Source organism: Nelumbo nucifera, chromosome 3 (genome assembly GCF_055504915.1).
Source record: "Nelumbo nucifera cultivar China Antique chromosome 3, China Antique-T2T, whole genome shotgun sequence".
Lineage (NCBI taxonomy): Eukaryota > Viridiplantae > Streptophyta > Magnoliopsida > Proteales > Nelumbonaceae > Nelumbo > Nelumbo nucifera.
In genome coordinates this window covers 62,506,275-62,520,951 of record NC_142651.1, presented here as the reverse complement: position 1 = coordinate 62,520,951, position 14,677 = coordinate 62,506,275, and the positions used below count along the sequence as shown (strand labels likewise).

Genomic DNA, 14,677 nt, shown 5'->3' with positions numbered 1-14,677 from the left:
ATGATGACGACATGAATTTATTTAATGAAAGATTGTTCAGAGTTATTGTCTACTTATCTTTCTTTCTATGCTACAAATTGAAATCAATTTGGTGTTTCAATCAAATTTTTTTGCTCTGATAATGTTAAAGAATATTTTCATATTGGTTTTCAATAATTGTTTTGATTCTCATATTCATCAATCTTCTTGTTCATTAGCACCACAACAGAATGGTGTGGCTTAAAAGAAGAACCAACACTTCCTTGATATTGCTCAATCTTTATTAACTCATGTGCCTGTCCTTAAAATTTATTGGAGTGATGTTGTTCTAACTTCTTGTTTCCTCATAATCCCCATATCATCCTCTACTATTGGTTGGAAATCTCCTTTCTGTCTCTTATTCCTTTCCATCTGTTGGTAATTTCTTTGGGGACAAAGCAATCCATACAAGATCACCAACTTCAAAGGTCAGATTTCCTCATTGTTTGTCTACCTAGGATTTGTACTGCCCATAGGTAGTATAGAGTTTTCACCCTAGTGCAAAATTGCAAATGTCCTTGAAATATGAGATCATATTGTTGAATTACAAGACACATCATCCCTTGATTGGTAGCTCTGTCAACTCCATGGTCTTGGGGGATTGTATCTGCATACTATCTGGTAGGGACTGAGTTTAGTGCTTTGGCTGGGAGCTTTGTTGTAGTAGAGCTCTGCCAAAGAGAGAGTAGCATCCCAAGCCTAGGGTGCCTTGCTCAACTCAATGTGAAGCAAGGTTCTGACTTTGCGATTCACTACTTTTGTCTAGCCATCAATCTCAGGGTGATAGGAGCTGCTGAATTTTAGTTTGTAACTGAGCCAAGACCAAAGGTTCTAATGAACTTGTGATCCCTGTTCGAGAATATAGATTTTGGATGCCATGGAGTCACACAATTTCCTTGAGTATGAGCTAGGCTATGTGCAAGGCGTCGTTGATCTTGCAACTAGGGATGAAGTGGACCATCTTTGAGAATCAATCCATTACCACTAAGACACTATCAAATCCCCATATGGTTCAAGAGAGATTGAGCATGAAATCCATGTTGATGACAACCTATGGTGGAGTTAGAACAGGGAGGTAAGTGTATAGACTAGCATTGGAGGCCTTTGTAGTTTGGAAAATTTGGTGTCGTTTTACATACTTGTCCACATCTAGTTGCAGCTTAGGATTGTAGTACTACTTAGCTATGAGGGAATACGTTTTGTTTAGACCAATATGTCCTTATGGATCTCCTACAAAATCATTAGTCTCCAAGAACATTTAGGGGCATATAACTAGTTGTCTTTAAATAGATATCCATCGTGTAAATTAAAACTACTACATTCACCTTGGATAGTGGCTCGAAAGATGGAAGAGAAACTAGTTTGGTCTATATACATGCCTCAGAAGAAGTCAAAGCCAAAGATTTTGATTTGGGACGTCAATCTACTTAATGCTCACAGATTCTTCCTCTTCAGTTACCCCTCCACATCTTACTTTAGTTCCTTCTATTCTTCTTTGTCATTTTACTCGTATCTCTAGACGTACTGGCTGCTATGGTTTTCCTTAAAACATAGCTCCTTGTCTGTTGTTTTATCCTCCACAGATATTCCTCACTCATACCAACATGCCATTAGCAGTCCCCATTAAAAAGAAGAAATGGATGCAAAGGTTCATGCTTTACATGAGAATGGCACTTGGGATCTTGTTCCTACACCCTTGGGTGCTTCTATTATTGGGAGCTAGTGAGTTTACACTATCAAGTTGAAGTCTGATGGTTCTCTAGATAAATGCAAAGCTTGTCTTGCTGCTCAGGGATACATACAAGAATATGGTATCGACTATGAAGAGATGTTTGCTCTAGTTAACAAGATTACTATAGTTTGTGTTCTCTTGGCCTTGTTTACTGTGCATTCTCAGTCTATTTTCTAGTTGGATGTGAAGAATCCCTTCCTTAATGGTCTGCTAAAGAAGAGTGTATTTGAAACCCCCTCTAGAATATTATAGTGGGTTGGAGGCAGGAGGAATGGGAAGAGATATTTTTTAGGGGATAACATGTCATATTAGCTGTATTTTTCATATGCATAGGGTCCACTATTGATGTATTTTCTGCCTCTGGTAGTTTTTCTTTTGGTTTCTATCCCTAAATTTTTACTTGCGTCTTTCTCATTCTTATCAAAACACATTCTGATCTTGCTATCAATTAAAACAATTATCCATTATCTTTTCTAGGCCCCATAGTTTCTTCTAACATAATGTTGCAACTGCACTTAACCAAGTATCTTACATCTTTGCCTCATAAAGACTTTATTTATGGATGCCTGCATATTTTTTTCTGTGTTCTTTCTAACATTATTCTGAAATTATATTTGCATACAGACATATTTTGATGTTCCTGATGGAGTAGATCCTGTTGCCCTGGATCTGGGAACCATGGGAAAGGGCCAAGCTTGGGTTAATGGCCACAATATTGGAAGACACTGGTCACTGGTTGCTCCAAAAGAGGGTTGCCAGAATACATGTGATTACCGTGGAACCTATAATGAAAGAAAGTGTGCAACAAACTGTGGTAAACCTACTCAAAACTGGTATGTTTCTTCCTACTTAAAGTTCAATGTTAATATACTTTGCCACTTTCTCTTCCTTCCTTATGTTCTGTGTTTTCTGTATTTGTCCCTGAATGTTTGAAGTGATTCTTAGTCTAAGCATTAAATCAAGTAGGATATGTTTGTTCTATGGATCCCACAAATGGCCATTTAGTTTTTTCTAGACAGAAGGATTTTTAAATAGGTCTCTTATTTTCTTATTTTGTTTATTTCTTTAATCCTATTGTAATAGTATAGGACTGTTGGGCTATAGACAGGTGGAGGTGGAAGGGGATTCAAAGTTAATTATTTCCAGGGCAAGTTGCAATAGACACATCCCTTGGACTCTCAGGCATGCATTTAGGGAAATGGAAAGCATCACAGAGGACCTCGAAGTTCACTTTAACTGGGTGAGGACAGAAAATGGGATGGCTGATGCCCTTGCCAAACAAGGGGTGTTGAGGCAGCAACTTTTTTGAGCTACCATGTAACTCTGCTCTAGAGTTGGGTGGACATTCTTGTTAACTGAGTGTATTAACTCCAGTTATCAATTTAATAAAATTCTTTTCTGCTGATCACAATAATAGTATAGGACTGTTGTAGATCAACAATTTTATATGGCCCAAGGGCATCTTTGTAAGCATACATATGAATTGCCCTCTCAATAAAGGTATCCTTTAGAGATGGGCATATACATTCAACTAGACCCCTCATAATTGTTTTGTATTCTAATATAAATCTGATTGTAATCTGTCAAAGAAAATAAAAGAAGAGAAGAGAAGAGAAGAGAATAGATGAGAGGAGATAAGAAAAGAAGAAAAGAGAGCAGAATTGAAGAAGAATATTTCTTGAAAATACCCTTGTGCTACAAAGAATAAAAAGAGCATATCTCACAAGTCACAACGCATGCCTTTAAGTTGGGTTGTATATGTCATGCATACCCAACTTGTTACATAACTCCTCATGGTGCAAGATAGATGCACTCTTTGTAGATACATCAACCACTTGCTCTTTTGAGCCAACAAAAGGTATGCATATTTCACCCCTTTCAAATCTATCATGGATAAAGTGTTTGTCAACTTCAATATGTTTCATCCTGTCGTGAATAACTGGGTTATGAGCAATATTGATGGCTGCCTTGTTGCAATAAAAAACATTAGGGTCTAAATTCCATATTCCCAACTCCATAAGAAGATTATTTAACCATAGAAGTTCAGCTACCCCTTAAGACAATACTTCGCCTCTGCACTTGACTTTGCTACCACAATTTGTTCCTTACTCTTCAACATGATCAAATTTCCCCTTACAAGGTACAATAACCAATGGTGGATCTCCTATCATCAACAAAAACTTCCTGATTAGCATCAATATAATCCTCCAACCTACCGTAGCCTTGTTTAGTGAAGAGAAGACTCTTGACAAGGTGTCTCTTCAAGTAAGAAAAAACTCTTTGCAGCCTTGAAATGAGATTTTTCTGGTGAGCACATATACTGACTTAAAACACTGAAAACACTATGTTTGACTGGGTGACAAAGAGGTACAGGATCCTCCAAATGAGTCTTCAATACTATTGTACATCTGAAAGTGTCTCACCCTCATAGGTCCCTAGCTTACATTTTAGATCCATAATAGTATCTGCTGGTTTACATCCTAGTTTTCCACTATCCTTCAATAAATCAATGATGTGCTTCCTTTGAGAGATAAAGATTCCTTAACTTCAATACCAAGAAAGTATCTCAATGGTCCAAGATATTTAACCTCAAACTTTGAGGCCAAAATTTATTTTAATTTTTGAATTTCTTCTTCCTAGCTTCTTATAATCACAATGTCATCCACGTATACAATCAAAATGGCAACAAAATCACCCTTTTTTTACGAATAGTGTGTGATCAGTTTGGCACTGCACAAAACCAACACATTTGATTGTTAAACCTATCAAACCATGCCCCAAGGGATTTTTTTAGGCCATTTAAGGATTTTTTTTTAGACAATGAACTTTCCCTTCACTTGCAGTTGAAAACCAAGGGGTTGAACCATATACACCTCCTCATCTAGGTCCCATTCATAAAAGCATTCTTCACATCTAGTTGATGAAGGGTCTCGAAAAGTTGACAACTAAAGATAAAAAAGAACCTCAATGGAGTGCTTCCTAATAAACAAACAGTTGGTTTTCGGTTAGTTTATATAATCAAGCATAGACAAGATGGTAGTGTTCAGAGGTTCAAAGCCTGACTGGTGGCCAAAGGTTCAAAACCTCAATGGAGTGCATCCTATTAGTAAGCCAATTAAGCTCTTTTGTGATAATCAAGCTGCCACACATATTGCTTCCAATCCAGTTTTTCACGAAGAACCAAACACATAAAAGTTGATTGTCATTTTATAAGGGAAAAAGTGACAAGTGGTGATGTTGTCAGACCATATGTAAGATCTGATAATTAACTAGCTGATCTATTCACCAAAGGTTTAAGCTGTGCCAGGATGGGTTACATTTGTAACAAGCTGGTTCTTTACGATATATATGTTACAGCTTGAGGGGAGTGTTGAAATTTATGTTGCAGGAGTAATATTGTCTTTTTGTTCTTTGTTTTCTAGATTTATGTTATATGCAACCTTTGGAGGGTATTTTTGTAATTTTGTTTTTAATATAAGTCTAACAAAACAGAGGTCAATAGGAGGGAGAGGGGAAAGTTTGGATCTCTTTCCTAGACCTTGTTTCTTTTCACTTCTTGCTTTCTTCTCTCTTTTGTTGGACCTTGTCTGGACTGAATCTCTTCCTCACCCCTTTCTTCTTTATTTCCACATTTCTTCACCCTTTTCTGGATTTTATTACAGGTACTAACTCCTATTTTTGCTTCATTAAATCCTATATTTAAGCTATTTTTTCTCACCAATAAATTCTAGCAATTAGATCCGTATTCAATACTTTTAACAACACAAAAACCCATTTTTTTAAAACCAGCCCAAAAACAAAACTCTTCTTCTGTCATGGTGGCAGGTGAGCAATTCAACCATATGGGTCAAATGGGTAACCCATGATGTCATAGTTAAATAATGAAACTTTCAAAATAGAGATAAATACAAAGATTACAAAAAATAAAAAAAAATGTAGAAAAATTGGGCACATCTCTAATATTTTATATTAATCATATTAAAGAGTATAAGTGTGATAAATTGTAGTTGTTTTTATTGATGTTGGAAATGAAATACAAAATTTGAAACCAATCAAAAAATGAAGAAAAGGAGCAAGATTACCACAGGTGTAATCTCTATACAAAATAATGCCTCTATCTGACTAAAGTACTTTCTATATTTTTCAAATTTGGTAGAAATTTGGCCCACCAACATATTCTTACTTGAGGAGATTTTTCTCTTCTAAAGGTGTACTCTCTAGTCTAGTGACAAAAGGAGCAATATTAAGTTGCAGTCATGTCTTGATTTTACTACTCAAATTGCACCTAAGCCTAATATTAGGGACTTGGAGATCATGTAGGGGAGGAGGAGATTTTGTGTGAGCAATATAGGAAACGCAAGCATACTAAAAATAGACATTGGTATCATCTGAAACCTACCAGACTTTGGGGTGGCAAGAAAGGCAATGCAAATGTTGCTACTACATCATCTAATTAGTTTGCTTCTAATCTCTCTCCACCTAATTTTCCTTACTAGGAGACACTTGTTGCAGGCTTGCAGCCAGGGCTAAATTTGAAAAATATAGCAAGTACTTTAGTCAGCTGGAGGTGTTATTAAGGGTGAATATTTAAGTGAAGGATCCATTGTCCTTCCTCATTACTCATCATTGCACTGCCAACCATGATTTGGCAACTAGTAATGAAAATATTTCTTAGATAGCAGACTCAAGAGCTTTTGACTATTTGACAAGTTTACCCTTCTTATTCTAGTCCTACTTGTGTTCAAGAAAGGATAAGGAATATATTGTTGATGGATGTTCTTATTTCTAGAAAAGGAGATATTAAAGTTATTGATGGCTTAATTCTTTCCTCAGTTTTTCATGTCCCTAAGCTAAATACAAATTTCTCCTCTGTTAATAGCTTCATTAAATCCCTAAGCTACTCTGTGGTTTTTGTCCTCGACTAATCTGTTTCTCAAGATTTTGAGTTGAATAGGATGATTGGGAGTGGGCATGAGGCAAATGGAATCTACCACCTTGATGTGCCACCTAGTAGAGGACTTCATCAGAGTAATCTCCTTGTATGATTTTCTTCCTTTTTTGTATTTGCAAGGCTGTATGATTTTCTTCCTTTTTAGTATCTACAAGGTTGTATATATATGTACTACTTTCTCAATAGAAAGACATCAATTTCTTCTAATTCTTGATCTATCACATGGTATCAGAGCTGGAGACACCAATTCCAGTCTGAAACTAATTTCTGGTTTTCTTCCCTCTGCTGCCCAAGTGAGCAGCTTTGAATTCTTTACGTTGCCCAAGTGAGCAGCAGCTGTGATCTCTAGGTCACCCATTCCGAGTGACATCTGCATCTCACCGCCCCTACCAGTGGAAGCAGAATCCCAGATCGGCCTACCCACCTTCATCCATCTCGTCTTCACTTCGATCGGGAGAGGGCTTTCAAGTCTACAACAGGTCGGAGAGTAGCACAGCAGCCTCGGTGTTACTCCTGTGGTGTTTGTTTGCCCATCAGGAAAGTCTTTCTTCTCTGTTCTTTTTATACAGTTGATATTTCGGTGCTGTCAGTTGTGGTTTCTTGCTGTTTGGGTGTTGCATCTGCTGCCGATTTTGTTTTATTGGCTTTGCTGGTTGTTAAAAGTTTATTTTCCTGTGTTTATGATGGCGGTTGAACAAAAGAACTTGGCTATGCCTAGTGTTATCCCCATTCTGTCTAAGATCACTGAACAAAAACTAATCGGAACTAATTATTTAGACTGGAGTAAGACTGTTCGTTTGTATTTACGGAGTATCTCTAAGGACGACCATCTGACTAAGGACCCTCCTAATAATGAGACCCGCACTGAATGGCTAAGGATTGACGCTCAATTGTTTTTGCAAATCCACAATTCTATTGAGAATGAGTACGTCGGTCATGTCTCTCACTGTGAGTTTGTGAAAGAACTAATGGAATATTTGGCTTTTCTGTTCTCTGGTAAAGAAAATATTTCCCGTATTTTTGATGTTTGCAAGACATTTTATCAGGCTGAACAACAGGATCAGTCTCTTCAGACCTATTTCATGAATTTCAAGCGCACTTATGAAGAATTGAACGCCTTGTTACCCTTCAGTACTGATATCAAAGTTAAGCAGACTCAACGTGAACAGATGGTTATTATGAGTTTTCTGGCTGGCCTTAATTTTCAATTTGATGGTGCTAAGTCACAGATTTTGTCTAATCCTGAGATTACCTCTTTAAAAGAGGTCTTTACTAGGGTCCTTCGTACAGATATTGGTTCCCATACCTCACCTGTACAACAATCTAGTGCACTTGTCAGTCAGAATAGTGGATCAACTGGTCGGTCTCGTTCTCAGAATAGTAGCAGAGGTGGCAGTAATAGTGGTTGGAATGCTGGAACTCAGGCCACAGGGGGAGTAGTTTGCTACTATTGTCATGAACCAGGACACACTAAAAGGACTTGCCAGAAATTGCTAAAGAAAAACCACAAGTCTTCTGGGTCTCAGTCAGCTCATGTTGTAACTACGAGTGATGCTCCTCATCCATCGTCAAATCAGACCATTACAATTTCTGCAGATGAGTATGCAAAATTTACCCAGTATCAAGAGGCATTAAAGAACTCCTCTCAGTCCATCACTGCCCTTGCTGAGTCAGGTAAAACCAATACATGTCTTCTTTCTTCTTCCTCTCAGTGGGTCATTGATTCTGATGCAACAGATCATATGACAGGTAATCCTAGTCTCTTTTCCACTTTCCAATCACACACTTTTCCTTCTTCAGTCACCTTAGCAGATGGTTCTATTTCTTCTGTCCTTGGTTCTGGCACTATCAATCCCACACCAACACTTTCTTTGTCATCTGTATTGAGTTTACCAAAATTTTCTTTTAATTTGGTATCTGTTAGCAAACTCACTCGTACCCTTAACTGTTGTATCTCATTCTTTCCTGATCATTGTCTGTTTCAGGATCTTATGACGAAGAGGATTATTGGTAAAGGACGAGAATCAGGAGGTCTGTACATTTTGGATACCTAGGAACCTCAGACCATTGCCTGTTCCAATACTTTATCTCCTTTTGAAGCTCATTGTCGGTTGTGGCATCCATCTTTACCTTTGTTAAAGAAGTTATCTCCTCAGTTTCATGATGTATCTTCTTTAGATTGTGAGTCTTGTCAGTTTGCAAAACATCATCGTCTATCGTCTGTTTCTCGAGTTAATAAAAGGGCTAGTCATGCTTTTGAGTTAGTACATTCAGATGTTTGGGGACCTTGTCCTATCATGTCTAAGACTGGATTTTGATATTTTGTTACCTTTGTGGATGATTTTTCTCGTATGACTTGGCTTTATTTAATGAAATCTCGCTCTGAGTTGCTTTCACATTTTAGAATATTTCTCTGATTCCTTCCAGACTTACATGACTCAGAATGGAATTCTCCATCAATCATCTTGTGTTGATACTCCATCTCAAAATGGAGTGGCTGAAAGAAAAAATAGACATCTTCTTGAAACTGCCAGGGCTCTTTTATTTCAAACACATGTTCCTAAACAGTTTTGGGCTGATGCTGTTTCTACAGCGTGTTTTTTGATTAATCGCATGTCTTCCACTGTTCTAAATGATCAGATCCCTTATAAGATTTTGTTTCCTAATAAATCTGTGTTTCCTGTTGAACCTCGTATCTTTGGATGTTCTTGTTTTGTTCGTGATGTTCGTCCGCAGGTTTCCAAATTGGACCCCAAGTCATTAAAATGTGTCTTCCTGGGATACTCTCGTCTCCAAAAAGGGTACAGGTGTTTTTCTACTCTCTTGAACAGTTTCCTTGTGTCAGCTGATGTTACATTCCATGAACATCTTCCTTTCTTTACTGCTCCATCTACACCTGTGTGTCCACAAGAGGATGATGATCTACTAGTGTATCATGTCACCGGTCCAGACGCTAGTGTTGTTCCAATACCCCCACCACCACCTCAACCAAAACTACCTATTACTCAAGTCTATTCTCGACGACCTAATCCTCTTGTGACAAGTCCGGCACCGGTCTCTTCTTCGTCATCAGATCCAATGCCCAGTGATATTGATCTACCTATTGCTCTTCGAAAAGGTAAACGTCAATGTACTTATCCAATTTCCTCTTATGTTACCTATGATCGTTTGTCCTCTACTTCTTGTTCGTTTGTTGCCTCTCTTGATTCTGTAGGGATTCCCAAAACTGTTCACCAGGCTTTATCCCATCCTGGGTGGCGTGATGCCATGCTTGAGGAAATGAATGCCTTGACTGAGAATGGTACTTGGGATCTGGTCGATTTACCTGCTGGTAAGAAAGCGGTTGAATGCAAGTGGGTCTTTGCAGTCAAATTTAATTTTGATGGATCAGTGGCTCGCCTAAAGGCTCGCCTGGTGGCCAAAGGCTATGCACAGACATATGGAGTGGACTATTCTGATACTTTCTCCCCTGTGGCAAAATTGACTTCAGTTCGATTATTTATTTCTCTGGCAGCTACATATGATTGGCCACTTTACCAACTTGATATTAAAAATGCTTTCCTGCATGGAGTTCTTCAGGAGGAGGTTTATATGGAGCAACCACCTGGGTTTGTTGCTCAGGGGGAGTCTGGGAAAGTTTATCGTCTTCAAAAATCGCTGTATGGACTAAAACAGAGTCCTCGAGCTTGGTTTGGAAAATTCAGTCAGACAGTAGAGAGGTTTGGGATGAGGAAGTGCAAATCTGACCATACTGCTTTCTATAAGCAGTCCACATTTGGCATCATTCTACTTGTTGTATATGTAGACGATATTGTTATCACTGGGAGTGACACGAAGGGAATCTCATCCTTGAAATCCTTCTTGCAGAGCCAATTCAATACTAAAGATTTGGGGCACCTAAAATACTTCTTGGGGATTGAGGTGGCAAGGAGTAAGAGAGGCATTTTCCTGTCTCAGAGGAAGTATGTTTTGGACCTGTTAACAGAAACTGGGAAACTGGGAGTCAAACCATGCAGTACTCCAATGCTTCCTAACCAGCAACTCACAAAGGATGGAGATGCTTTTGATGATCCTGAACGATATAGAAGATTAGTTGGAAAGTTGAACTATCTCACAGTGACTCGTCCAGACATTGCTTACTCAGTTAGTATTGTAAGTCAATTTATGTCCTCTCCTATAGTGCATCATTGGGCAACCTTAGAACAAATCTTGTGTTACTTGAAAGGAGCTCCTGGACGGGGGATACTGTATCGGAATCATGGTCACAATAACATTGAGTGTTTTTCTGATGCGGACTGGGCAAGTTCCAAGATTGATCGAAGGTCCACTACTGGCTATTGTGTTTTCGTTGGTGGTAATCTGGTTTCGTGGAAGTGTAAGAAGCAAAATGTGGTGTCGCGATCTAGTGCAGAATCTGAGTATAGAGCAATGGCACAAGCTTCGTGTGAGGTTATGTGGGTTTCTCAACTCTTAACTGAGGTCGGTCTTAAAGTCTTAGTTCCAGCGAAGCTATGGTGCGATAATCAAGCTGTGATTCATATTGCTTCGAATCCAGTTTTTCATGAACGAACTAAACATATCGAGATAGACTGTCATTTCGTTCGTGAGAAAATTCAACAAAACTTGATCTCTACAGCATATGTAAAGACTGGAGAGCAGTTAGGAGATATCTTTACAAAAGCTCTTAATGGAGCTTGGATTTCTTATATTTGTAACAAGCTGGGCATGATTGACATCTATGCTCCATCTAGAGGGGGAGTGTTATGAAATTATAGGCTGTAAATATGTAGTATTAGCCCAATTAGGAATAGCTTGATTATAGGAATTATTCTTTCTTTGATTTTCTTCCTATTTAGTATCTACAAGGCTGTATGATTTTCTTCCTTTTTTGTATCTGCAAGGCTGTATGATGTTCTTCCTTTTTTGTATCTGCAAGGCTGTATGATTTTCTTCCTTTTTAGTATCTACAAGGTTGTATATATATGTACTACTTTCTCAATAGAAAGACATCAATTTCTTCTAATTCTTGTTCTATCACACATACAAATCTATTTCTTCCTAGTAGAGGATCATGCTTTGGCACTTTTTCCTTGGTCATTTGTCTTTTTAACCTTTGACTCACCTATTTCCTACTTTATTTTCTTCTGTTAAGTTTTTAGAGTTACCTTGTGAAAACTATCAGTTTTCTAAACATAATAAAAGATATGTATTTTCCTTATTCATCTCCAAAAATCATCTAAACTAGGGGAGATTTAAAAAAACAATCAAATTCTTTAATCTTCCATGTGGAAAGATTATCCTAGAGTTACATGAGTTATATCCAAAATTCTCTTTGTGAAACCTTGCTTTGGTACCACTTGGCCAACAGAACTGTAAAAAGAAATCAGAAATATATAGAAAGTAAAAGATAGGACAAGGATAAGAGAAGAAAGTGGAAAGAAAGATTTGAAAGGGAGTCAAAAAATTTGGGCTTATAGCTTCTTTCCACTATATAAACTACAACTAAAATACAATCTAAAATGACTAGTCTACCCTTGGTTGTGTACAACCTTATAGGACAGCACAAAATGCATAAAAATGAATAAAAGGAAAAAAGTGAACAATTAAAAGCAACATAGATAAATAAAGGATGCATTTCTGAACACTGTTCTACCCCCTTAAACTTGTGGCAGATCACTTCTTACTGGTGTTGTTGATGGTTTCTCTACTGCCCAAACCATCTTCGTCTACACTCATCCATTTCAACATTCACATTTCTTCCACACATTTTATGGATATGTTATTTCTTGACTACCTAACCATGCACTCGATACACCATTGATGGTCTTGTAATTAGTTTTGAAAACCTAGAAGAAAATAGAAGTGGGAGAGAAGGGAATTCCAGAGAGGAAGAAAAGAGAAAGAAGAAAAAATAAAAAGGCACCAAAAAAGAATGGAGTTTGACGCCTTGTGTTCTATTTATACTATTAGTGTGACAGCTATACAATAGAAAGAAATAAAAAGACAAAAAAGCCCTTGTAGCCATAACATAACAGAATTACAACATTCCCCCTCAAGTTGGGTCATATATGTTAGTAATTGCCAACTTCTCACATAACTCATTCTGTCATAGGTAGTGAAGTCCTTTTGTGAGAACATCTGCAAGTTTCTCCTTAGAATTGATATAAGTAGTACAAACTTTGCCCTTTTTGAGCTTCTCTTATAAAATGCTTATCAACTTTAATGTGTTTAGTTCTATCATGAAGGACAAGATTGATGGCAATATTTATAACTACCTTGTTGTTACAACAAAGGGACATTGGGTTATCAACAGAGAAACCCAATTCATCAATTAGACTTTTTACCCAAAGAACCAATGTTTTAAAAACCGACCTGGAGGCTGAACCGTTTTTGCCTCTGGGTCGAATGGTTCAGACCGTGCCATGTCATCATATATAAGTATTAAGTATATATATTTATATGTATATATGTGCAGAAATATATTTTATCAATAAATAATATATAAATATGTTTTAGATATGTTATATGTATTTTTATATTTAATTGATATTTTTTAACTCATTTTTATTTATAAAAATATTAAAAATTGTAATTTGAGGCCAAAATATGGGTTTTTTGTGAAAATAGTGGGGCAAGGCACCTATGGCCCATTGAGATGCATAGATTTCGAATAGTTACCCAAAATTAAAAAAAATCAGCCCAATCGGACATCGGAGTGCAAAGTTATGGCCTCCGAAAGTTTGCATACACTGAATGTGCAACCCGCGACCCAGTGACTGGGTCGAATGGGTCAACAATTGAACCAGACGGGTCGAACGGTTCTTGACCAAGTCAATAGTTTTTGACTGTCTAACGGGTCTTGATGAACTGGCCCGGAATCTTGGTCGGGTGATGGTTTGAACAGTTCGACTGGCTGGGTTAACGGTTGAAAACACTGCAAAGAACTTTAACAACCCCATGAGCCAAGGCTCTGTACTCAGCTTCAGCCCTAGACCTAGTCACAACACTTTGTTTCTTGCTCTTCTAGGTGACTAAGTTTCCACCAACAAAGGTGCAGTACCACTTGTGGACTTCCTATCATCATCTAACCATACCCAATCAGCATTAGTGTAAACTTCAACTTTCATGTGATCGTGCTTGAACAGCATACCAGTCCCTAGATATTTTTCTTAAATATCTAAGAATCCTCTCTACAGCTTCTGGATGTGAAGTCCTCTTGGAAGCATGCATAACTAGCTGAGAACTCTCACAACATAGGCAATATCAAGCTGAGTTATTGACAAGTAGAGAAGTTTACCCACTAATCTCTAAGACTTCTTAACATCTTCTAGAGTTTCTCCAATACAATCACCAAGTCTATGATTAGCATCAATAAAGGAATCTGCTGGTTTTGCACCCAGTTTGCTTGTATCTTGTAAGAGATCCAAGATGTATATACTTTGAGAAATGAAGATTCCCTTTTGTGAACAGGCCACCTCAGTTCCAAGAAAGTACCATAGAGGTCCTAGAACCTTGAATTCAAATTGCACTACAAGGGATATTTTCACCCGCTGAATCTCAAAACTCAAGTTCCCAAAGATGACTATATCATCCACATACAATTAGGCTACAACTTTCTCATGTTCCCTCTTGACAAAGAGTATGATCTGATTAACATTGCTTAAACCCAATCTATTGAAGGGCCACGTGAAATCTACTAAACCAAGCACTTGGAGACTGCTTCAATCTATATAGGGATTTCTTCAACTTACATACCTTCCCTTCATTTCATTTGCTAGAAACCAAGAGGCTGAATCATGTAAACTTCCTCTTCCAAGTCTCCAATTAGGAAAGCATTTTGAACATCAAGTTGATGAATCTCCCAATTAAAGTTAACAGTTAATGATAGAAGAATCCAGATAGAGTTCATTTTGACGACTAAAGCAATAGTCTCTCTATAATCAACCCCATATACCTGTGTGTACCCCTTTGCAACT

The 14,677-nt window shown here is 37.7% G+C and overlaps 1 protein-coding gene across 6 annotated transcripts in view; it reads left to right on the top strand.

Annotated features, from left to right (window-relative positions):
• Positions 1-14,677, top strand: part of BGAL9 (beta galactosidase 9) — a 162,676-nt gene that overhangs the window by 128,297 nt on the left and 19,702 nt on the right. For 2 of the 6 annotated variants that reach the window (XM_010275743.2, XM_010275742.2), the window contains one exon: positions 2,375-2,583. In XM_010275743.2, coding sequence (XP_010274045.1) covers positions 2,375-2,583 — 209 coding nt within the window. Of the gene's footprint in view, positions 1-2,374; positions 2,584-6,704; positions 6,790-6,933; positions 12,085-14,677 lie in introns of those variants that run through there. The other 4 variants (XM_088901851.1, XM_088901848.1, XM_088901850.1 and 1 more) reach the window with 4 other exon arrangements.